At 33.3% G+C, this 25,113-nt stretch overlaps 1 protein-coding gene across 4 annotated transcripts; it reads right to left on the reverse strand.

Moving 5' to 3' along the window:
• Positions 1–1,355: 1,355 nt before the first annotated feature.
• On the reverse strand, positions 1,356–8,217 carry LOC105342206 (patched domain-containing protein 3-like). 4 transcript variants are annotated; one of them, XM_034475697.2, is made up of 5 exons: positions 8,097–8,203; positions 7,968–7,994; positions 6,415–7,464; positions 3,434–3,640; positions 1,358–3,246 (listed from the first exon to the last, which is right to left on the reverse strand). In XM_034475697.2, exons 3-5 carry the CDS (start codon positions 7,430–7,432, stop codon positions 1,658–1,660), a joined length of 2,814 nt encoding a protein of 937 aa, XP_034331588.2. In that variant the 5' UTR covers positions 7,433–7,464; positions 7,968–7,994; positions 8,097–8,203; the 3' UTR covers positions 1,358–1,657. The 4 variants fall into 4 exon arrangements, with proteins under 4 accessions (XP_019928504.3, XP_034331588.2, XP_034331587.2 ...); XM_020072945.3 differs by lacking the exon at positions 7,968–7,994 and having other exon boundaries at positions 1,356–3,246; positions 7,117–7,464; positions 8,097–8,217; XM_034475696.2 differs by lacking the exon at positions 7,968–7,994 and having other exon boundaries at positions 8,097–8,217.
• Between the last annotated feature and the right edge of the window lie 16,896 nt (positions 8,218–25,113).

Genomic DNA, 25,113 nt, shown 5'->3' on the forward strand with positions numbered 1-25,113 from the left:
AATTAAACACTGAATCCACAAAATATATTCATGCTTGTTCGTGTACACATGTCCATGAATCATGACTGCGCGCTTGACTACTCCGGTACATTTTGAAGAAAGCGAGTTTCTCGCTTATATGTTGATTTCTTTTGATTAAAATATTCAAAAATACATTGCAAATGTTGGGTTTTAATTTTACAAAATAACATATACTGCAGAATGCATTTTACATTTTAAACAGAGAGAGAGAGAGAGAGAGAGAGAGAGAGAGAGAGAGAGAGAGATTACACGTACATGTATATCACTTTCTGACTGTATTGCATTGGTATCATATGTAGTCGTAGAAAAGTTCATAATAAAATCTATGCTGGAACTGGCGGTTGTGATGCTGTAAGGGGATTTTAACGTGCTTATTCCATGTCCTTTGAATATAAGCATTGAAAGGTAAATTCGTATTAGAAAATAATCGTTCGTTACATATTACTTACATGTAAAACAACGAGAATTTTTATTAATAGAAGCACAACTAAAGCATTCTTTTTACATCAAAGCGCATCGGTTAATATGACATAGAGATCGCTGTGTGTCGTGCAACCACAATCTCCGAGTATGACATCAAATAGTTACGCCAGGGTCAACGTGGTATACAAACAGCTGGCGCAAAAAATTTAGGGAAGTTTATTAGACACAAAATATATGGACACGAAGTGATTTGTTAAAAACCATTACCTGACACTTTTTATATATCCTTTGTTAACCCTTGGTCGCTTATATGAGCCCGGGGAGTTGTCAAGCTCTCGGGCTAATATACAGCGACCTCGGACTAATAAAGGATGCGATATTAAAATTGTCGCCCCTCTCACTCTCTCTCTCTTTTCTCTCTTTCTATATATATATATATATATATATATATATATATATATATATATATATATATATATATATATATATATATATATATTACTTATTGACATTTATTTTTTAAAATTTTCTAAACAATATATAATTTAAAACAGATTTTGACCAATGGCGGTCATAAAGTGGGACCTCTTTTTTTCACTACGCAATATTGCTTGTCGAAAACGTACTGAAAAGCCATCTTTTAATCTGTTTATCGAGAAGAATCATATTCAAAACTAATAGGAAGCAAATCTTTTAACATTCTGCTCATTATAGAGTTTGTGTTTTTTTTTTTTTATCGTGATTATGATAAGAAAAGCTTTATATCTATATCTATATATAGTATCTATATCATATTTTGCATAGTGTTATAGTAAAGCAGGTAGTACTTTAATAGGGAAAAAAAAATATCTTATGCATTTTAATCAAACTATTCTTATCTTCTATTACTTGCCAGGTATAAAAATAAAATCGTGTAATTTTCATCGAATGAAAACAAATTCATCGAGCTTAAAAATCATAACTAAATTGTATAATTTTTATTTCTTAAATGACCCCTTGAATATAAGCATTGAAAGGTAAATTCGTATTAGAAAATACTCGTTCGCTTAAATTACATTTACATTGATACAATACACAATTTTTTATACAACTGCAATATGGATAGTGAATAAAAACAGTATGCTTCATACGGTTTGAGGCGACAATAATCATGTTTAGAATATTTAAAACCCCATGTTGAAATGAAATAAAATACAATTGCAATTTCAAATATCTAAGCACAATCACAAAAGTCCCAACTGCAAGCTCTGTTGTTCTGGGCAAAGAAAACACGACATTCTTTGTAGCAGTATACTTCAAGATCTCCTACTGTATAAGTGATAGGCACATTGACATTTTTTTCAGATGATAATTTTTCATTAGGGTAACATGAAACATGGCGTAAACCTAATCTGCTGCTGATGCTTTCAATCGATTTGTAATGCTCTAATGTTCGATCAGGTTGCAAATACTGTTGAGATGAAACTGAATGGTGTTCAGGTTTTGATTGTTTTGTTGAATAGCAAGGGAAAAGTGCCCAGAGTATTAAAGGCAAAACGAATGCCGCATGGAATAACCCAAACACAATTACCAAAAACATTACCTTCCCAAAAGACTGGAATATATAACTCTTTGAAAACCCAAGCATTGATATGCCCAAGAGAGAGGAAATTGCAGCGTTTAGAATTGGACCCCCGACCAAATCGAATGATTTTTTGAGAGCATCGTCACGTTTTTCAGTTTTGACTGCTAGAAAAGCGTGACAAATGTGGACACTGAAATCAACAGAAAACCCAATAGACATAACTAAGTGAATCATAGTGATCGAACTTAAAGTAAGACCCCAGTAATACATAAACCCGAATATGCCTAAAAGGATGCTAACCAGTGTCGTGGTTACGACAAATACCATGAATGGATACGGCATGAATACTATTGTCACAACAAACATCACTCCTAGTGCAACTCCAACAGTCTGAAGTGTACTTGGCCATATTTGAACGTACTGCTCATAAAATATGAAAGCTGGTGCATAAAAAAAACAAGAAAGACCCGCATTGCTGCTTAATGAGCGTAAATGCAACATCAGTGATCCCTGTGCATTAGTCGACTTGATATTTTCGGTTTTTAAATAAAATTTTGCTGACACAATGCGAGAAAAATCCTTATTAAAAATTATATCGTTTGAAAACATAGGCCATTTTTTAAAAAGGAGATTTAAACCTTTTACAAATTTTTCCTCGGAACTTGCGTTGTAATTTGTTGTATTTTTGTATGATTCCAGCCAATTTATTTCGAATGTTGGGTCAATATATTGGTTTTGTTTAGCCTTTTCTAAAACAGACGTTATGATATTTTGCGTGACTGGAGACGAGTAATTAAGATCTCCTTTAATACATAATGCAATGATTGGCTCTGATTTGAAAAAATGTTCATCCCAGTGACTGTGTTTGTGGAAATACGAGTCCTCAGACACCAAGTTGTATAACATAAGGCCTTGTTCTTGATGAATTGCACCAAAAATGGAAAAACCTGTATAAGCCATCGACATTAATAAAATAAACACTTTTCCTAAAAAAGGTTCCAGGAAGCCGTAGATGATAAACCATTTAGGATATTTCTCCAGATCACTTTCAACATCATCTCTTTTGTTTGGAATAAAACCAGAGAAAAGACACTGGTGTATTCTCGAATTGTATTTATCATCTTTAACTTTTACGCAGCATAGAAAATGTCTTTTCTGTTCAGTCCTCTTCTCATTCAAACATATTGCAGGGCAGAAAACGAACAACTGGTTTAGATAACAAAAGAAAACTGCAACACCTATTAATAAAAATAAAATAGTTTTACAAAATAATGAAACAATCCTTGTTGAAATGAACTGAAAATTAAAGCTGACTTGAATTTATAAATACGCATTGTTTCCCTTTTTATTGACAGGTAAGATACATGTAAGACATTTCTAAAAACATAGTCGAATTTCTCGATTAAGCACTATATAACTAGATACCTGTATATATGCAAAATAATCTAATGCTGACAAAGACAGACGTTGCTCCTACAGTGAATGCAAGCAAGTCAGTTAATGATGTAATTGTTATGGCCACTCCGCTTTTTTTCATCATAAATTTTATCCTGTCTTCTATTGAAGCGGTCGTTAAAGATGGGGCCTCCGCAATTCCAGACATGAGTATAAACATGTCGTCGATACCAATACCTGTCGAATACAAATAAATATTCATTTCACTTAAATATTGTCTTAAAAAAAACAATATTTTGACATTCTATATTTAATCACGGGAAAAGTAATCCCGGTACCTATATTCAATTTGACATCATTTTAAAGAGTAGCTCAAGAGCTTATGTAAAGCCGTTCTTGAAGAGACTTTGGGCATTCTAGATATATTTCATTAGTCAAAAATGAACAAAACTCCGATATTTTTTACTTTTATCCTTCATATTTCATAGAAAATGGTTGTTTAAAACATGATTTTGCATTGCGTGTACCAAAAATCTAAGCCCCGGTACATCCTATGAAACAAAATTATTGTTATTAAGCATCATTACAAGAATTTATATCCTGAATTTCATAAACCTGTAGGCACCTTTCATTTACTAGATCTTGACCCTAAACTCCATACAGCTTAAATTGTTATACTGACAACGAGTCATTATGAAATCTGAATAAACTTTAACATTTTGACAAAGGATGTGAATAGATGTAAAATGAAATTCTTTTATCGTATTTTTAAAAGATTACGAGACAGACTTAATCAGTTAATCATGCAGCCATCTTGGACTTTCGCCTTGACCCGTTTAATTACAATCCTGTGTTTGTTTGTCAAAGAATGCATACTATTTTGATTTTTATTGGTTGATTGATATTAATGAATAATCGGGCAACATCATTAGTAATTTTATGGCATATATGAGGAATAGTCCCCCGTTACCTTTTGCGAAATATTATCAATATTATTAATCAGTTAATAATGTCACGGAAATGTCAATCGAAAGAATGACAATATTAACAAAATATATTTCTTATAACAATAGTGCTTTGTCATTTTGCAACATATGCTGTGCATTTATATGCCAATTGTGTTACACATTTGACTAAATTCATGTAGCAGACAATTTTCCGGCATTTTTGGTCGATACAATACGGGTTTAAACTCAACCAACAGTATATTTAGTCATCCAGGGTTGATAAGGAAATAAAACAACAAAAAAATTTCAGATATCGAAAAAAACAATGCAAGAAAAAACAAACAGTTTTCATACGATATTACTGTTTCTCATATAGCGGCGTTGACGCCGTGACGTAACAGTTCATCTCGCGCCAAATCGGCTTGATTCAAAACTCGTTCATGTGTGAAATCGGGTTTTCCCCAAATATCTCAAAAACTACTTATGCAATCGCTGTAAAATTTTCAGGATGATATTTAAACACATAGATCTTCACTATATCAAAAATTAAACGGCACTGCTAGTACCCTTTACATGTTCACATAATTCGTGGTAATAATATTTTGATTATTTTAAGAAATGTTTTAAACAAATTGTACATACTGGACTGCACATTACTTTAAATGATTCTCATGTGAGAGAGAGAGAGAGAGAGAGAGAGAGAGAGAGAGAGAGAGAGAGAGAGAGAACTTGTGTGTTTAGTATAATATTCAAATCAAAGTTTTATGACTAAACTTTATTATTTCGCTATAGGTTTCTATAATCGGTCACTTCAGTAGGATTTTATATCAGAACTCCACGTGCTCCGCCTGTCAATTAGTTTATGTATAACAGTACGGATCACGCCATGCTCTGCATGCTACTTAGCTCCTCCTAGATAGCTAGAAGAAAACGTTTCAGTTTTCTGTTTTCGTAAATCCATATTAACAGAGTGTTTCTATTTGAAATTATGCAATAATAATTTTCTTCCGTCTTCATGATTATAACTCATATACTGGCGATCAGTCTCTTTCCCTTGCTGTCGTGTGTTGTTGTTGTTGTTTTTTTTGTTCGCCTTGTTTTGTTTTGTTTTTTGTTTTTAGATAAATTCATATTATATTTATCACTTTTAATATTCATTTGTTGAATACCGGGTATTTTTCCATGTCTTGTTTACAAAAAGTATGTGAGTAAAAAAGGTAAGTGAATTATAAACTGGCTACCCAGCATTTGTAAAACGTCAGCTAAATCTCATGAATACAGTGAAGAGCGGACACTTTTCCAACAACATGATAAATATCGCCATTCAAAACTATTGACTTATTGCCAATATGCGGTTTTGTTAATATCGTAAGAAATGTGTTACATGTACATGTGTACTTTAACGGAATAACAAAAACTGATAGTCATATTTTGAGTATACTCGCGATGTTATTTTAGGTAAGAAAAGCGATGACGGGTTACATATAGGTGTGATCTGTGTATAGGAACACGTACACAAAAGCATAGAAGTAATATTTCAATGAATAAAAATCCGATGATGAAAATATTTCTCAAGATGAATATGCATTGATTAATTAAGATTTTAAGTATGTTTCAATACACAAGAAACTAAATTCCATAGTTGTTAGCAAGCAAGCAGAACCTTGCAAAGTTATTATAGATAAAAAAAACAACTAAATTATGTGTGACATTTTTTCAAATATTGATTTGTTGTATAATTTAACTAGTGCTATAATAGAATAATGACCTCTATCCATTCTTATGATCTCCGACACATAACTTATCAAGCTAAATATATACATGTAATAATCAGGCCAACACATGTATGTTACGCGAGTATTTAATTTAATCAACTACGCATAGTTTACGTTTAATATAAGGCGCTGTCCTGACTATAAATCGCTTCATTCCTATTTCAAGTAGCAAAGAACGGAAAAGGTATAAATTGAATATTAAGTCCTCATATAATCATAAAACGGGAAATTAATCATATTTTTCTTTCGATTTTTACGTAAAATAAAATAAGCATAGTAGTATAATTACCGACGACCAGGAATGGCATTACACCAACAATGCTTGTAAATTCCACCCCGATTATACTAACAAATCCAATGGCTGATCCAATAGCAAGAACAGGTGCAAGTATTCCAGCAAATCCAAGCATAAGTCTATTTCCAATGTTGTTGCATTTTATAAACGATGATGCACAAGCAAACGAAGCGTAAGTCAGCATTAAAGTAAATGTCAGGGAAAAAAACTGAATGTCTCCATTTGTATTCTTTTCAAGTTCTTTGCCTAGAGAGTCTGAAGTTGAATATGAAATTTCTGTATAATTGGTCTTTAATGTTTCAATTTGTGTGAGAAAATCTAATTCCCATTTCACCGACGAAGACTTATTTTGTAGATAGAAACGAAGTTTAACTCCTGTTGTTGATACCAGAATCCCATTCATTGATTTTGAGTTAGCTAGTATCGACGAGAGGAGCGACTGATTGTAATTTGGATAAGTGATTTTGTCTAAAAGAAAGTCATTCTCAAATTGTAATGAAAGGACCACATCGCCGAAGACACTGCACTTTCCAAGTTGAACTGCGCACAAATCTTTAAAGTTTTTTAGAGTTCCGTTTTCGGAAATGATTACTGCTTCCTTGATGAACCTGGCTATTTCTCTAAATTCTTCAAAATACTCCTTGGACTTGATGTTTGTTCTGTTTTTTGATAAAATGATGACTTCAGCATACTTACCGAAATCCGAAAGTTGATAGGGGAGAAAATCTTTAATAGTTGGGTCCGGGTAGTTGTGTCTTAGAAACGAACGGTCTTGAAATGATTGGCTATTTTGAGGGGTGTACAGAACTTCAACATCGTTTTCGCTTTTTATAAGAATAAAGCCCGACATCAGCGCTCCGTTGATTACAATACATAAACTCATTATTAGGATGGGATAGCCACTAATGGCAATTCCTAATCGTTCAAAACAGTTTTCAAAAAATATTTCATATTTTTCAACACAATTTCTAAATTTGTTTTTCCTCTCGTGTTCATGTTCATTCAATTCCATCTTGTCGTTTTATTATTGAAGTTTACCTGAAGCTAGAAAAATAAAATTGAGTATATTTTTCTATCGACTAACATTAAATTCCATAATCACAGAAAGGGCCAATGTTGCATCTTTAAAGGTCAGCCAAAATCTAAATGTCTGTTGTAAAGTTAGTTAGAGGATGCAGCTCATTATTCTTATTTACGTAAAGAAGATTCACGCAGTTTTATGTTAACTATTAAGAAATTTACTGGTCAAAGTCATGTTGTTCATTGATTTCCCTTCTTTGATAGTGCTAGTTGTTAATAAACATAACAAACATCCTTTAGAATTTGTAAGAAATTGTTTCAAACCTTGTATCCTCTATCTCGCCCATAATGTAACGTCAAAATCATCTTGGTTAATTATTAGAAATAGTGCCTACCTTAGCAAAGCATTTTTAACATCAAAAGTGAAATATGATTTGAAAAAATAACCACATAAGATCGTGACCATGTGCCTTTCAACTTTTGTGTATTAAATTCATAAAATAAGGATGTATTAAAGTACAATTTACTCTTCGTCAGCACCATTTGAAGCACATCTATAATGATAATAAACGTCTAATTAATGATAATTATTGTTTAAAAAAACAGAAGGCTTGACTATCTTTTTCTCTTATGTATTACAAAGAAATAAAACTTACCTTTTAATCATTTTTAACAACTGATTATGTAAGGTCTAAACGTAATCTCTTTTTTTCCGACAACAAACTTCTATTTGTTAAAGCTCACAGATCATCAAAAACGTTTCTATTGTACTGTTCTGTTTTTTAACCTCAGCCAGTTATAAAACATGAATAAAGAAATATTCATTTCAGGAATTGGAGGCGGAGTAAGGCATTATCATTGAAAGCCAATCGGATTGCTTTGAATTATGCGTCTTTACAAAACAAAAATAAACTACAGCAAAGCTCGTTCCAAAGCAACAAAGAAGTCTTTGTTGCAGCTTCATTTCGAAATAGGACTGTGATCATGATATGAGACAAGATGTTGTAGACTAGAGTTCGTAATAAATTAAGAAAAAAGGCACAAAAAAACAAGAAGAGAATCTGATTGGGTTATTTTTCGGAGAATACGGAACAAGGTTGATAACATGAAAAAACATGCAATTGCAAACTACTATGACAATATAGATTCTCATCTTAAGGATGCTAGCTTAAACAATCAAAAATTATACTGGAAATTATTGTAAGATTGTTTCCACACTAAACTAACACACGACATCCCACCTATAAGGTATACCATAGACAATGGTAAGGAGGGTTATGCATTTTCAGACACCGATAAGATTGAATTACTTAACAATTACTTTACATCTATTACTTTCTTAGATGACAGCAACCATGACCTTTAACTATACATATAGGGGGATGTAGATATAAAAACTCTTTTTCAGAAATAAAAATACAAGAGTATGAGCTTACAGATATCATATCTATCATTCCAGTTAATAAGGCAGTTGGTCCTTACTGCATCAGTCACAACATGTTAAAATAATGTAAAGATACCATCTCAAAACCACTATGCATATTATTTAACAAATCATTATCACTCAAAACCTTTCCAGAATGTTGGAAATTAGCACATGTTTTTCATTATTTAAGAAGGATGACCCTTCTATCACTTCAAACTATAGGCCAGTTTCTCTTTTGTCTTGTATAAGCAACATTTTTGAAAGAATTATTTTCAAACATGTATACAATCATTTACATTCGCAGAATCTCTTTTACAAATATCAAGCCGGTTTTTTTTACCAGGTCATTCTACAATGTATCAATTATTAGAAATATACCAGTATTGATAAAGGCAAAATTTGTTGTATGGTGATTTGCGATCTTTCAAAAGCGTTTGATCGAGTGTGGCACAAAGGTCTAATTTACAAATCAAATATGTATGGAATTAGTGGAAACATGATGGATTGATTTGACAGATTGACAGAACACAAAAGGTTATGTATAGAAATATTTTTTCTTCCGAGGGTAATGTTAAACAGGTCGAGACCACTATATTTTGTGACGTCGGCATAAATTTGCATACAAAATTAGCCATCTGTTTACTTTTATCGAAAAACCAATCAGGTGAATGAGTTGCAAGGCATTGTGGGCTACTACAAGTTTCAGTGTATACAAAGCGTATTGAAAATATATACCATATACCATCAAGCAGGTTTTTTTTCCAGGTCATTCTACAATGTATCAACTATTAGAAATATACCAGTATTGATAAAGGCAAATTTTGTTGTATGGTGATTTGCGATCTTTCAAAAGCGTTTGATCGAGTGTGGCACAAAGGTCTAATTTACAAATCAAATATGTACGGAATTAGTGGAAACATGATGGATTGATTTGACAGATTGACAGAACACAAAAGGTTATGTATAGAAATATTTTTTCTTCCGAGGGTAATGTTAAACAGGTCGAGACCACTATATTTTGTGACGTCGGCATAACTTTGCATACAAAATTAGCCATCTGTTTACTTTTATCGAAAAACCAATCAGGTGAATGAGTTGCAAGGCATTGTGGGCTACTACAAGTTTCAATGTATACAAAGCGTATTGAAAATATATACCATTTTGAATTGTCCTTTGGAAACTCATTTTGAATGATGTTTCAGAATTTTCGAAATTAATATGGACAGTTATGTCTGAACTTCAAGTTTTATGCTCACATTTAAAAAATTTTGCATATGGGGATTTATATCAACCTATTTAAATACCCCCATTGTCACTGTTTTAAAGAGAGGTACGTCCTATAGAATAAGAAGCAGCGAGTACCGTTTTTTCACGTGATATCCCATATTTAAGGCAACATTATTAGAATGCGCGTTGATATTTTCTTCAGGGACATTCATCAGAATGCGTAACGGACAAAATAATATATGCTGCACAGCTTGCGCTTCTGCGTTTGTATATTTTTGCATTTCTACTACCGTGGCTATTCACGTATGTTAAAAATGTACAGTTACCTGTATTTATTTCTAGTGCACAATGATAAAGTCACCAGTACACAACTGTGCAGTTTTTTTCTTATCAAAACCTGTTTGTACTTCTATGCGTATGCTTGTCAGTCGTTTGATACTGATAATTTTTGAAGCAACAATTGATAAACTTAAACAACATAATTTTTCAATGTGAGCATGGAACAAAGGTAATGGTACGTAATCTTTCCTTTTTTACCTTCTAAAGTAAAAATCAAGATGTACAAACATTCCGTCAAGCAATTAGATATTGTGAATAAAACAGACAAAAACCACGTGCGTCTGTTGAATCGTAAACACGTTGTAGACCGTCATGCATTGCAACTCATTCACTGGATTGGAGAATCTGTTTGACGAAAATACTGTCACGTGTTAAATAATGCTATCCATATAAGGTAGTGTACCCGACCTGTTAAAGAAGGTGTTTCTCAGGGCTCAGTACTTGGGTCATTATTTTTTTTTTTGGTATGTAAATGATGTGGCTGAAAATATGATATCTGTATGTAGATTATATGCTGATGACAACTCTTTACAACAATGTTCAGATAATATTAATCTTATTGAACAAAATATTAATCATGACCTCAAAATATTAGATGATTGGTAAACAAAAAAATGGTTGTTGAAATTCAATCCACAGAAAACCAAAGCTGTATTTTTTCATTAGAAAAATGTACCTCATTTTCCTAATTCATTTTTTGAAAATTGTCAATTGGAATATGTTACTGAACACAAACATCTTAGTATACAGTTATCTTCAAACTTTGGTTGGTTGATAACATTGTTAAAAAAGTTTACAAAAAACTGGGGTTACTTAAAAAGCTAAAGTTTTCTGTTTCAAGGGATATTCTATCACAAATGTATGTATCTTATTAGACCACAATTGGAATATGCTGCCAAAGTATTGGCTGGTTGCACACAGATGGACATAGAAAAATTGGAAAAGGTTCAATTAAATGCCGCAAGAATAGTAACTGGGCTCACAAGTTTTGCTTCAAGAAACTCAATTTATTTTGAAACAGGTTGGGAACCTTTGGAACACAGAAGAAATAGAGCTAAATTAATAACTATGTACACAATGCACAATATGCATGCAAAACACTGTACCATATACAAGAGACAGTGTTTCAAGTTACACAACTAGAAACTTTCTTGATTATTCTGTTCCAAAATTTAGAATAGAACTATTTAATAAATCATTTATTCCCTAATACTGACAGAAGATGGAATGCCCTAAGTCTTAATACAAGGGAGGCAACCTCCATTAAAATATTTGAAAGATGTTTATACAATGATACGATAGAGCCTCAGAAACATCTTTCATTTGGAAAAATGATTTTTAAACATAACTCATACACGTTTGAGACACAACTGTATTTTAAATTCTGACCTATTCCGCTGTAACTTAATAGCCAGTCCAAACTGTTCGTGTGGCTTATTAGAAGATGCATACCATTTGTTCTTTGTCTGTAAAAAGTATATAAGAGCTCGGAATTCTCTAATGAATAAGCTATTGACATTAAGTTATGTACACATTATAGATGCACATTTACTGTTATGGGGGATGATTCTTTGGATTCCGTGGAAACGCAGTTACACGCCGTGGAAGCTCCGTAAGAACGCATCGGTCGCCGTCAGGACGCCGTGACGACTCCACTTAAAAAAATTCAAATAAAACTGAACACTTTTTCTTAATTTTCCTTGCGATCCTTCGGCGATTCCATGAATTTTACAATGCCGTGAACACGCCGTAGGGACGCAGCTTGGTGTGACAGGGCCTTTAGGAAAATTTGCACATGCCCCGCCCCTTATTTATGAGATTTTATGAGATATTGTAATTCGAAAATTAACAAACATCTACCAAAATGAATATCATTACTATTTTGGGTTTGATTGTATCAAAAAATTAAATAAACTGGAATAAAAACTTCAATTATCCTTTATATCTCGCAAAATTATGAAATTTCTAAGTCGTCTGATTACGTGTCGATGTTGACTACGTCACATCGGCGCTTGCAGATGTGATCAGAATAAACATGTGAGCTTCAGTAACATATCTGGGAATTCAACTCATTAACGACCAGCGTGGACGGACATCGGTAGTGGATTCATTAAACAAGGTAGGATATATATGTACTTCCCCTACATATTGTATTATATTATCAAATACTGTCGGATGAAACATAAACGAAGGGAAATTAAATTCCTCGGCTTCGATTTTGTTTACTTGTTTACATTTGTTTTTCATGTAATATTGTGTTTAAACATTAATTTGGCGACTCGATCAGGCAAAGAAAATGTTCTGCGATTTGTTAATTTTGATTTTAAAGAGTATTGAGGTATATTGTAGCTTTTTACTGGTCTCTTATATCGCAAAATTAGCTCACTGTTCCTCCGTGTTCAAAGAAAATGTAAACAATGGAAAGCACAAACACTCTGCTAGCACTACAAACATTACTACGAGGATCTGGATTGAATATACATTATAGACAAAATTGTAGTTATTGTTTAAGTTAAACGAAATGTGTGATTTCATTTAGCCTTCTTTTAGGAATATTATATGTATGAATAGACAAAATAAAGTGTTGAACTGAATTTCCGCACATCTTGAGAATAAATATTTCATTATGCCTTTTGTAACATTAATAAAAATAATAACTGCCATTAGTATACACAATTATAAAGTAATTTTCCATTTTCATGTTATCTTCAGCACAATAGTTCGCTAATTATAACACATTATTCATTTTCAGGGTTATTAAAGAATAAATGGTCCACTGGAGACACTTTTTGGAATGTTGATAAAAAAGTAGGTACTCTATAAATATTTCTTTTACTCACTAACTTCATGTAAATTTGGTCTGATTTTTAAAAAAAATCAAATGAATATTATTTAACTTATCAATATTTTTTATTGATATCTCTTAAAGTTAAATTTGAAATTTATAAAAATTCATCATTTCAGGCATCGGTTTTCTACGAAAGCCGAGAAGGATCATTCGAGATTCGAGATTCGAAATACGAGATTCGAAATACGAGATTCGAGATTCGAAATTCGAGATTCAATATCTAAATTAACCAATCAAATCAAGGATCTGAAAATATGTATCCTAGCGACATCAAACTGTTCTAAATAAAAACCATACGTACATGCTCTTAGATACAAATAAATGCTATGTTCACTTCTCCCTACCTAACTAAATAATTATTTGTATTTACTTTTACACAGAATATCTAAGTAGACTAGTAATAATGCAGTGTCCTTTGCGGATCTAAGTGATTTTGTTTGCCCTGGTGCATTTCCACCTGATGCGTTTGAACCCTAAGGTATTTCACCACCAGTAATAGTTTAAAACCCGGGTTTATTCACCCCTTTTGTGTAAAAATGCGGTTATGGTAGAGAACTTCATAAGCGTAGCTAATTTTTCTGTAGGGGGTCCTAGGCCAATTTTAAAAAAAAATTACCATGTAAATTTAATAAGCTCCAATTTTCCCGAGGAGGGGGTCCAGATCCCCTGACCCCCTAGTTTCGAGATCCCCGCATGAAGATTAGTACATGTATCTAAATAATCTAAATATGAATAATCTGTCCTGTTTCACTAATAAATATAAGCATTACTTATCGTTTTTATGTATGCATACAGTGATACACTAGTACTATGATTATAAGCAAATCATTGAGATATTATCACATCATACGGAATTATTAATGAATACATTTTTTTTCCTTTTCCTCAGTAAACAACGTATTATGAGTCTTACTTTTGGCATTGTTTTCAATATAGAAGGATACCTACTCTTTACAATTAAAGGTAGGGATGATAGGGTGCCAATTTGTTCACATTGCCGATTTTTTGTGCAGAGAACAGTAAAACCTTTTATTTGATTGTGATTGAATATTTCAAAATTAATTGTTGTACATATATTTTGTTATAATTCATTCATTGATATATCAACAAGAAAGAATAAAAGCATATGTTTCACAGCCAAGTTAAGTTTCTCTGTAGTTTCCTACCCCCTACCCCCCACCGCACCACAATTGACAAAAATTACATATAAGTCATACAAATGTTTATTTTTTTTGTAAGTAAATCTCTAAAGATGTAAATAAGCACTGCAAAAATGTGTGTATTTAATATACTACTACATTACACTTAGCCAGATAAAATGTAATCAGGATGAAGCTACAAGGGGCGAGTGGTGCAAATTTACCAATTTGTCGCCATACACACAGAACACCAAATAAAGAAATTGTGAGTGGTGTGTGGAATGCATAAAAGATGGCGGCAGATTATCTCAAATAATCAGTGCAAAAACCCACAAATAGGCTGTTATTTGTTACATATCCTGCAAAAACATTGATAAAAAATGTTATCGTACCATAACATAGCCGATTAAGTTAATGTGTACATATGGTCAACGTACATGTAATTCTAATATACAAGAAGGCGGACGTATCAGGCGGGGATCCAGAAAATTAAATATCAATCAAAGTACTGAAAGTACTGTTAGACGGTGGCGTCGTTTGAAAGTGGCAAATTACATGTAACAATGAGTGATGTATGATAATTATCGTTGTCGAAAACCGCGGCCGGTATCGCATACATGTACTAATACTTAACGCTTAGTCGCACAACTGGTCGTGAGTTTCCTATTTGTATAATTCTGTGGAAATCGTAGCTTGGATCTCAATCCACACTTTACAAATGCTGTGTCTCTTGGCCGTCATCTTTTGGGGGAAAACCCAAAGATTTATCACAGTAGCCTTTGTAGAGTAGAAGTTTGTATCTATATTTTGTATCTATATGTTTGTACCTATGTTAGTTGACAATAAAAACCCGTTTTCGGTAATACAATGTATTTTGTTTGCCCCAGAATGACTCATTAAATATGTGGGTTCAAAGCCATTTCATCACCGTGCGCCTAAATATTTGATTGTTTGAAGAAGGGGAATTTCGGTTTTTTCCCTTTTGACCTTTGGGTTGACCCCGCAAAGGGGAACAACTTTTGAAAAGTGTGGATTGGACTTTTGTGCTTTAAATATATTGTAGATTTCTCAAAGTAACGAGAACAAATATAGCTTCCTTATTTTTACTAACTATTCGGGCATACATATAGTATGTTAATTGTCCCTCTCGACAGCATTTCCCCTCAATTTCTTCACGGGAAAAAGTTGCAGTCTTGTGGACCATCACACTTGCTTTTGTCCTCATAGTCAGTTAATACATTTAGGTGTAAAGAACACGGAATGGGTTAACAAGAACCTGTTTGATAAAACTGGTATTGCTTTTGGAATGCACGCCATCATGAAACAGAAGAGTCAATCAATATTTTATCTTCCACTTTAGTGGATTATTTCCATTTGCTCACAACGAAAGTGAATAAAAATTTGAAAAAAAAAATCATACAATATTCAGTCGCGGCAGTTTCGTTAATCAATGTTTTAAACATTTGTTCTATTGTATTTAGCTATAGATTTATTCAAATCATTTGAATGAATTCGGGAAAGTCACAAGTATATTTTATCGCTTCTCAGTACACTTTAACACGCATAGATTACTTGCTACATTTAACTTTTCTGGTAAACTTACAACAAGTTTTTAAAAACATCAAAACAAACAAAATTCAAGTTGAACGCACCGTACAGCTGTGTATATAAAGAAGATGGGGGAATAAGATGGCGCAACTGCCCATTTGGTTTAGTGGGAAAATACAATTTCAAATTTAGCATTTTTTCAATTAAATATATTTGAGATGTTATAATACAACTTTACAAAATGGTAATTTCTAACTATATTCAGTTTGAAATATTTCAAAAATACGATAAGAAAACTAGAGCCGAGCTCGTTGCAAGGCAACGAGTAGGTCTTCCGTCGCAACTTCGTGTCGCGAAAGGATTGTCCATCAGTCTGACTAAAACACCTCCTTCTCCTGACACTTGTCAGAGCCTGACAGACCCAGTATTGATAAAAGGTCATCTTTACACGACCATTTCTTCTTACCAATTAGAGCTTTAGAAAATTGATTGGAACTCTTCAAATGGAGACAAAAAAGATAAATTCATGCCTGTTTTCTATGTAACCTCTAAATTGAGTATTGCACCACTCATTAAACTCAAGTAGAGATAGTAGGTTATTGATACAGGTCTATCAGAACCTTGCGAGTGTAAGGAGAAGGGAAATGGTTTTTAATGATACTGGATTATCAATATGATAATAGTAAGTTCAAGAAATCGAAAAAGAGACTCAATTTCAAAGTATTATTTTCATACCAGGCAAGTTCTTCGTTTAACTTACTTCAAGTTTAGGATAACTTTAAAAAGTACATCATTTATGTACATGTATATAATTAATTTAATTATAATAAAAGTGTGGATGTGACGGTGGGGGAAATGACCCAAAAATCAATTTTCTAAGCGTTAACTTAAGGGAAATTTTGGTTGAGAGAAAGGGGGGGCATTGCTCCCACTGGACCATCTAAAAGGTACTGTTAGCAAGCTCACAAATGATATCCCCACTAAGAAAGAAGTCATTACTCACGTATTTCTCTATTAGAGAATAGTGGATGGTTCTTTTTTTTTGCGAGTCAGACAAGGCAGGGTATATTTACAGGTCACAAGTATTCTTTATGTCAAACTCTAGCTTTTACTCATTTCCATTAATACAAGATATGACACATGTTTAATATGACTTTGAACTTGCGCAACTGACCCTGGGCCAAGTTCATGACACATCATCGGTCATCAGGAATCTTTACATGAAATAGAAACTCCCAATGTTTCTCCTTAAATGACTTAGGGACAAATCATTACACACCCTCAGGTCATAAGCAATCTTTGTGTGAAGTAAGAAATTCCAAAGTGGACCGGAAACAAATTTTGCACTTTTCCTGCCAGTAACCTTTACTTTGTCCAAATGACCTTGGGTTTAGCTCATGACGCTTCGTTAGGTAATGATTAATATTTGTACGAAGTAAGAACACTTCCAATGTTTTTCCATCAGAAAGATATAGACCGGACACGACGTACGGACGGACAAGGTGTTTTTTATTTTAAACCCCCCCCCTCAATTTTTTTTCGCCCGTTTTGTGCGGCACAAAAAAAGACCTATATTTTTCAATTATTTCTATCATATCACATATAAATATACATGTAAATGTATGATTTGTATGCATATTTGAGTTCTTCTCATCATCGTCGGAAAGGATAAGAAACCCTTGGGGTCCAATAATGTCTTTTCATGGGCATTTGTCAATTTGCATCACTAAATGATTTCCAAGCGGTAAGCTATCAAAGCGTTTGAGATGTTACATGTAGATATTGAATTTCTATAGATTTAAATTTAAGGTTAGGAAAAACAGCACTTTTTATACAGTAAAAAAAAAAAAAATCTAAAATAGCTTTATGTACGCGTAGACATAAATAAGAAGATGTAGCGAAAGCTATAAAGACTTTATTTCTTCTGTTCTAGACTTTTTCAGAGTTAACAAGCTACAAGTTAACAATCTCCCATTTTGACAAGCTAGATTAAAAATAAAATATTCAGCTGAGTTTTAGGTCACTTAATCTGCATTACAACCTCATACTACACACCTTCAATGATTTTTTTTATATCAATTTGCATATAACAATAAGTAAAATCCCCAAGAACAAATATCTATCGCAATTAAATGCATACATTTTTGGAAGGCAGAAAAGTCGCTATATTATAGTCTGCAAGTCAATTGAACTACTACAATTATTTCAAAGAAATAAGAAACTGTCGACACTTGCAGTACTCTGATGATTTAATGACGATCGACCGACTTTATTGCTTAATGTAGTCGTATATCATTACTTCTAATCCTGAGAACAAATTTTATTTAATCTTTGACTTAAAACTGTTAACTTATAAAACCAGAGACATAAATAACTTATTAAGTTATTTATGTCTCTGATAATATATATTTTATTCTGTTCATAACTATAGAAGTTTAGCGTGTTCAACAGGTTAATTTTTTAGCCACATTCTCAGATTACGATATCGCACCTTTAAGGTGAGGTTGATTGACATCGAATATTTAGACACTTATTGTTTAACAATTGACCGCTGCAGTGAAAGCATCCTTCAATTATTTATCAATTGCTGGTCTGCAGCCCGGGGGCAATATTCTGAGCTATGTGCGCTGACGCGACACGAGATTTTCGGTCGCACGTGGAGCGGATTGAATTAGCATAGACTGACCGAATAAACACACGGGTGGGAAAGTGACATACATTGAGGAGAAAAATGTACACATGTTAAGTAGTCGCCAAAAATAGGTCTTCGCCACATTTGGAAAAAAAATAAAGCCCTTGCACTGTGATCAAGAAACCGATAAAATCTAAACAAATCTTGTTTAAAAACTCATGTGAACATTCTAAAAATAATTACTTAATCCCTCAATTCTGGACAATTCTTTTATCGTGTCAGCCTCTACCGCCCATCGCAACTTCTCGGGCCTTTCCGGCAAGCTCGGAAAAACACTTCGAATGTATTACCTAGGCGTCCATGACAACCCCCCTTTTTATAAAACTTGATATAATTACAACACATTTTATGATCTGTTGAGATGTGAGCTATACTTCATTAAAGGTATCAATATACAATAAAATATAACACAGAAACGACATACAAGACTTCTTACCGATACTTATTTTGAATGGGAAGCGACTCCATTTTGTATAAAATTCTAACATCCGGTGATGTTAATACATCGAGGTGTTTTTCCAAACTTGCCGGAAAGGCCAGAGAAGTTGCAATTGCCTCTACCGCATGTGTTAATTTGATTTTTTTTTTATCCTGCCTTGAACTCTTGGGGACTGTTTCATTTTCTAAATTCGGCTAAATAATGCTTCCAATTTTGGGTTCTCTCTCTCTCTCTCTCTCATTTTATGTGCAACCTTATGAAGATGTCAACTACTTTCTACGATATCTATAAAACCTATCAGCAGTATTTAGTGGAAATATTCGTGGGTAAATAAAAAAATCTTAAATTGAAACACAAGTCAATCTTACATGTACCGGTCAAAATCTCGAAAAAACAAATAGTTGGAATCGTACAAAATATCAATAAACATGCACGTGTGATAAAGTACATGTAGAAGAATACGAAGCTACCGCGGATCACTTGTCTACTCGCGCGGGATCTCCTTGGCTACATGTATGTTCTGGGGGTGATCATCATTTTAAGGTTTAATCTTTATGGTTTTTCGTTGTTTATCTATAACATTATTAGTACATGTATAGTTTTTAGAACATTTTAGAATTACAAATTCACTATTGATTTATGTCTGATGATGTTTCTGATTTGGAATAATATCGCTTTTATCAATTTTTAGAGGGGCTTCTCAATTCACATTCTAATGTTTAATTAAATAAATTGAAGATGAACAAACTAACTGAAACAGTTCTGTATCTTGTTATTAGATAACCGCTGACCTCTAGGTAGTGCAGCCGCGACCGATTTCCTCGGCCGCGGATGAGGGATCGGATAACTTACGTAATGTTAAAACACACGTAGAGAGCTCAGAACCCAGGAAGATTTACAATGTTTGCAGTATGATGACTAAACTCTAATTAATATAAGTTTTCCCCCTTTAATCCCACAGTTGATCTATCTGTCTGTTACTGCTTCAGTTCGAGAATGGCATTGCTTTTATGATTAAACAGAACGGTTTCTTATTGACACTCTTTCGTTTAATTCAAATTAAGAAGAGTAAGCTTTAATGTCATTGTGTACGATTCTTGTGTTTGCGGGTAAATAAAATCACATATGACACACGCGATTCTTGTGTATTAGATAACCGCTGACCGCTAGGTAGTCCAGCCGCGACCTTGGCGATCGATTTTCTCGGCCGCGGGCGAGATGGGTTATGTAAATACGCACACAACTAAGAATTTAGGTCGATTTGAAATGCTTGCAGTAAAATGACTCAAATTTATTTCATGGAAGTTATTATTTTTTAAAATCTAGTTTATGTATCTCACTAGATAAGAAAAAGAACGTTTATATTTTCTCGTTTTTGATTTTCTTAACGGTTGTCCACTATAGGACCTAAACAGAGGTGACTCCAAAAAAAGGCTGTAAGAAAAACATGTACACGTATACTTTTTAGACACTTTTTCAAATGAATCAAAGCATCCCGTATATACTGGTACACTTTCAGCTGTTAATTTATGTACGTTATGCGCACAAAGACGATTCGCTTACTTGCCAAATGAATACAAGTACATGTTAACAAGACAAGCTTTTTACACTCATATTACGCATTACCGGTACAAAATAATTTTGTAACGACATTGATAACACAATAATGAACAACTTTTCTATCGACAGCTATAGCGAAATATTAACCATTTTTGAGTTATAAAACGAAAACTTTTAAGGGCTCTAGACCCCTAATTTAAAGGGCCAGCCTTTTTTCAATGGTGTCAAGTAAAAGCCCTTGATATTTTGCACATATTTTGTTCTATATGTGTTTAGGGAAAATTTTAAACTAAAGAGCTACATAACAAAAACACAACCAAATATCGGCATTTTTTGAAACACAAATTCAAATTAATTTTTTGAAACTTTAAAGGAGGAAAATTGTAAAAACAAAACTCGGAGGACAACGTTCAAACTCTCTATTTTTAAGATTTGTGACTTTGTAACACATGCTGTGAGCGGTTTCAGAGCCTATGCGTGCACAAGAATGCCTATATTTTTCGGAAAAAGGGGAATAACTCGGTACCGGAAGTGTCGATTTAAACGATTTTCCGTAGATATTGAGAAATAGTAACTACCAATAAGCTCTGAAAATTTGAACTTTATAGGACAACAAACAAACAAGATATTTGAGTTTAAAAAAACGTCTAAAAGAAAAAAAAGAATAAAAAGAATTATCAACAGAATCAGTACAAGGTCTTCCGTTGAAAACGGAAGACCTTAAAAATAATAAATCTTTTAAGTTTTGGTGGTATCGAACCTACAACCTACAAAAACCAAGTTCTATAAAGTTTCTTAATGTCTGGTGCTCTAACCACTAAGCCATTTCATTCACAACAAAGTGAGTTGTTTAAGTGCTATGTGAGACATTAGCCACGAATTTACGGGCTTGTATTATTTTTCTAAAACGTTCAATTGTTGAGCTACAAAATGACGTTTTTGAACTATAGTGGGTCATCTCTCCACATTTTTGTTGAGTAAAATCGGTTACCACATTTAGACTGTGACAAAAAACATGGAGCTCAGACCCACTCTATGAAAGAAAAGGCATTGAAGTTATAAAAATTACACTATTTGGAGGTTTTGACACGCATATGCCAGTTTAAATCAATATATTGCGAGTATTTAAAATATTTTTAAAGGTTACAACCCGATGTAACGTTAAATATACATTGTTTTTAATTATTTTTTTTTTTAAAAAGTATCAGATTTTAATGATATTTTATTTTGCCGTATCTAATCATTCCTCATATGAGCATTTTACGCGCCTTATTCACCCACCTTCTTTGATTTTATTCTTTGCATGTACTAGACAATAGATCTAGGGTTCGCAAATCCCGGCAATATTTTCGGAAAGCTATAGTTCTGTAGCTCAGCAGAATTCTACAGTCATCTATGAAGCACATTTTTTTGCCTTCATGTTTCATTATTTATCGCAAATATAGCATGGATGTATACGCAACGGCTGTAGCTTTGCATTAATGACACTTTCTTACCGGTGTGTATTTCAATTGCGAGTCGCAACAAACTGGCTTATTTATATAGGCCCGCCCATTTGTAAATGCATGTTGACAACATGATGCTAACACTTGGAAACAAATGTCGAAGAAAGATCATAATAGAGTTGTTCTCGCGAGTTAAAAATTATTTGAGAACAAACGGGGCGATGTTTACGTACATATGTAAATAATGTTATCTGTTAGTGAAAAAATGCCCCCAAAACCAAAGTAAAGATTCTCTAATACATTTAGCAGGGACGGGCGCATATGAATTAAAGTCACTATTTGTACTTCGCTCATCGAATTGCGTTATTCAGTTCATTGTGAAAAAATTCGACAGAAACTGTTTAGGTAACAAAATTATTATATCTTACATTACCGTCCACAATGTACCATAAATGTATATGGAATATCGCATGAGTTGAACCGATTCTTTTTTCTCACAAAAAAGCTAGCGTTTGCTGCAAATTAGAGATACACGAGCTGACATGCCGTGAAATCTATAAGACGTTTTACAGCATATGTAAAAAACAATCTGAACAGGAAATCTTTGAAACATCGTAAAATGTAGTTTATATACCTGTAAAATGGCGACTCGATCGCGATTTGCACGTGAATTTTACAATCCGACGTCGATTAGCGTGTTTGAGAGAAAGTCAGCAGCAAGTAAAGCGTCAACATCAGTAGTAAATATTGTCTGATGAATATTGAGGTGCCTGTAATAAAATTAATCTTTCTACAGACTGAGTGAGGTACAAAATAAGGTACATTGTAAATCACATGTCAGTCCAAAATTAAACACATTTGTATCGTAAAGTTTTTTGTGTGTTTGAAAACACATGCACACTTGTAGAAGAAAGTGTGCCATTGATCGGTTGAAGTTCAATAAAATGTAATTTATGTAATATTCATTGTCAGTATCTGTTGTGAATTCTTTGGAATAAGCTACAACAAAATAAATATACTGCCTCAACTAAAACTTATGCGTTGAAAATGACTGAATTTATCGATGAAGGATAATTGCTGAAATATGAAATGGCAAACCAGTTTAAATGGTGTGTTTCTGACAATAATTGTTTACATCATACATTTCATTCATTATTTAAATGTATGTACAAAATAATTAGCAGCTATAATGCTTAAAATATCTGATAAGATGAAAATTAATTCTCATACTGAAATCGACACGTAGATAAAACATTGCCTGTAACACTGCATACATGTACCTAACAGAGTTATCGTTCCTTATCCGCTAGGGTCCCCGTGAGAAATACCTTTCCGGTCAGGACCGTAGCAATAGACAGTGGCTATTTATAGCCACCGTCTAAAAATGATCGGTTGAATTACATTAAATGCTTTGAAAATTGTTTTAAACTATCGCACGGGTCAAAATGCGTGATAGAAGCTATGTACAGTGTAATTGGAAACTTTCATTTTGTATCAATATGTAGTATTACCTATTATCACAAATGAGAGTATAGCACAACTGCCACAAGCAATACATGTCCTTGACCGGCACCACCTCCCTCCCCTTAAAAAAAATGAAACAATTGCCGTTTTATTTGCTAAAATGTGTGTGGTTCAAGATTTTTCTAAAGGACATACCCGATTAGAATTGAAAAAGAGTCGTACGTTTAAAACTAATTTTGTCAAAATTTTTCGATTCATTTGGTTATATTTTGGTCCATTTGGGTAAATATATGCACCAGCGCAGCTCTAATTTATATATAATCAGGCCATAAATTCATAATATTTTCAAAAATTAATAGCTTTAAATCCAGTGGATGAAAGAAAAGGAAAGCAAGTCGAACTCGATGAGTGCTAATACCTGTGTTGAATGAATGGTACAGTAGGATATGCGCAAAAAAGTCCCGTCTACTCTTTCCTACCCTATAATTATTGGAATATTAAATCCGATTATAAGAGGCAAATTAAAATTCAAGTACGGATATGTACCTGTTTATCAAAAGTAAAACTACTCATAATTTATCTACAGTGCATCGTTATGGAGCTACACAGAAAGTTTTATATTAATTTGCCGAGCCAAATAAAAAAACCTGGAAAACGAAGAGAAAACAAAGTGGGGACAGAATAACTGACAAATTAATTAGGACTATATAGCCCCCCCCCCCCCCCCTCTTGAAATGTATATACTGAAAACAGATTATTTGCGTACAACATCCGCACACAATTTAAAGAAAATTTCATGTTTTTTTTATCATTTTCGCTAGCTAATGTAAGACATCACAAATACCCCAAACCCCCTCACGGAAAAGGAAATGCTAGGTGATGAGAGAGAGAGAGAGAGAGAGAGAGAGAGAGAGAGAGAGTCGATTTAAAGGTGCGCTAACACCGTTAAAATTAAAGCTTGCTAGTTGGTCTGCCCTACCCTAGCTACCTCCTCTCTTTTCTCGTTTTAGAGGCTTATTTATTGTCTATATATGCTTGTAACAAATCAAATCAATTTCAAATTCTAAATTAAACTGAATTTGACACTACAAAACTCTCTCTGTGTCTGTCTGTATGTCTGTCTGTCTGTCTGTCTCTCTCTCTCTCTCTCCCCCCCTCTCTCTCTCTCTCTCTCTCTCTCTCTCTCTCTCTCTCTCTCTCTCTCTCTCTCTCTCTCTCTCTCTCTCATATCGACAATGGCATTGCCATACCCTACTATACACTATTCTTATCTGGATTTTTGTCTTTGAGGTTGTAAATCATTATATCTTCTATGGTTGAAAACTTCATCATAACCTATATTTTGACGTGTCGATTATTTCATTGAGTTTCGTTTCATAGCTAAAACATTTAGATTAAACAGATCTTTCTTCGCGAGCCGATTTTTACACAGTTAGGGCGAATACACTTCGGGTTAAAATTGTTCGGGGGGAAATACATACAGGGCAAACAAAACTACTTAGATTCGCAAAGTCCACAGTGTTATTTCTAATTTAATTGTTTATAC

Source organism: Magallana gigas, chromosome 9 (genome assembly GCF_963853765.1).
Source record: "Magallana gigas chromosome 9, xbMagGiga1.1, whole genome shotgun sequence".
Lineage (NCBI taxonomy): Eukaryota > Metazoa > Mollusca > Bivalvia > Ostreida > Ostreidae > Magallana > Magallana gigas.

Excerpts from the sequence above, each read along its gene's own strand:
- LOC105342206 (XM_034475696.2), bottom strand. The coding sequence starts at position 7,432 with ATGGAATTGAATGAACATGAACACGAGAGGAAAAACAAATTTAGAAAT. Across the intron at positions 3,641-6,414 it reads AATGCCATTCCTGGTCGTCG|GTATTGGTATCGACGACATG; the intron begins GTAATTATACTA and ends TGTATTCGACAG. Across the intron at positions 3,247-3,433 it reads ATTATTTTGCATATATACAG|GTGTTGCAGTTTTCTTTTGT; the intron begins GTATCTAGTTAT and ends TTTTATTAATAG.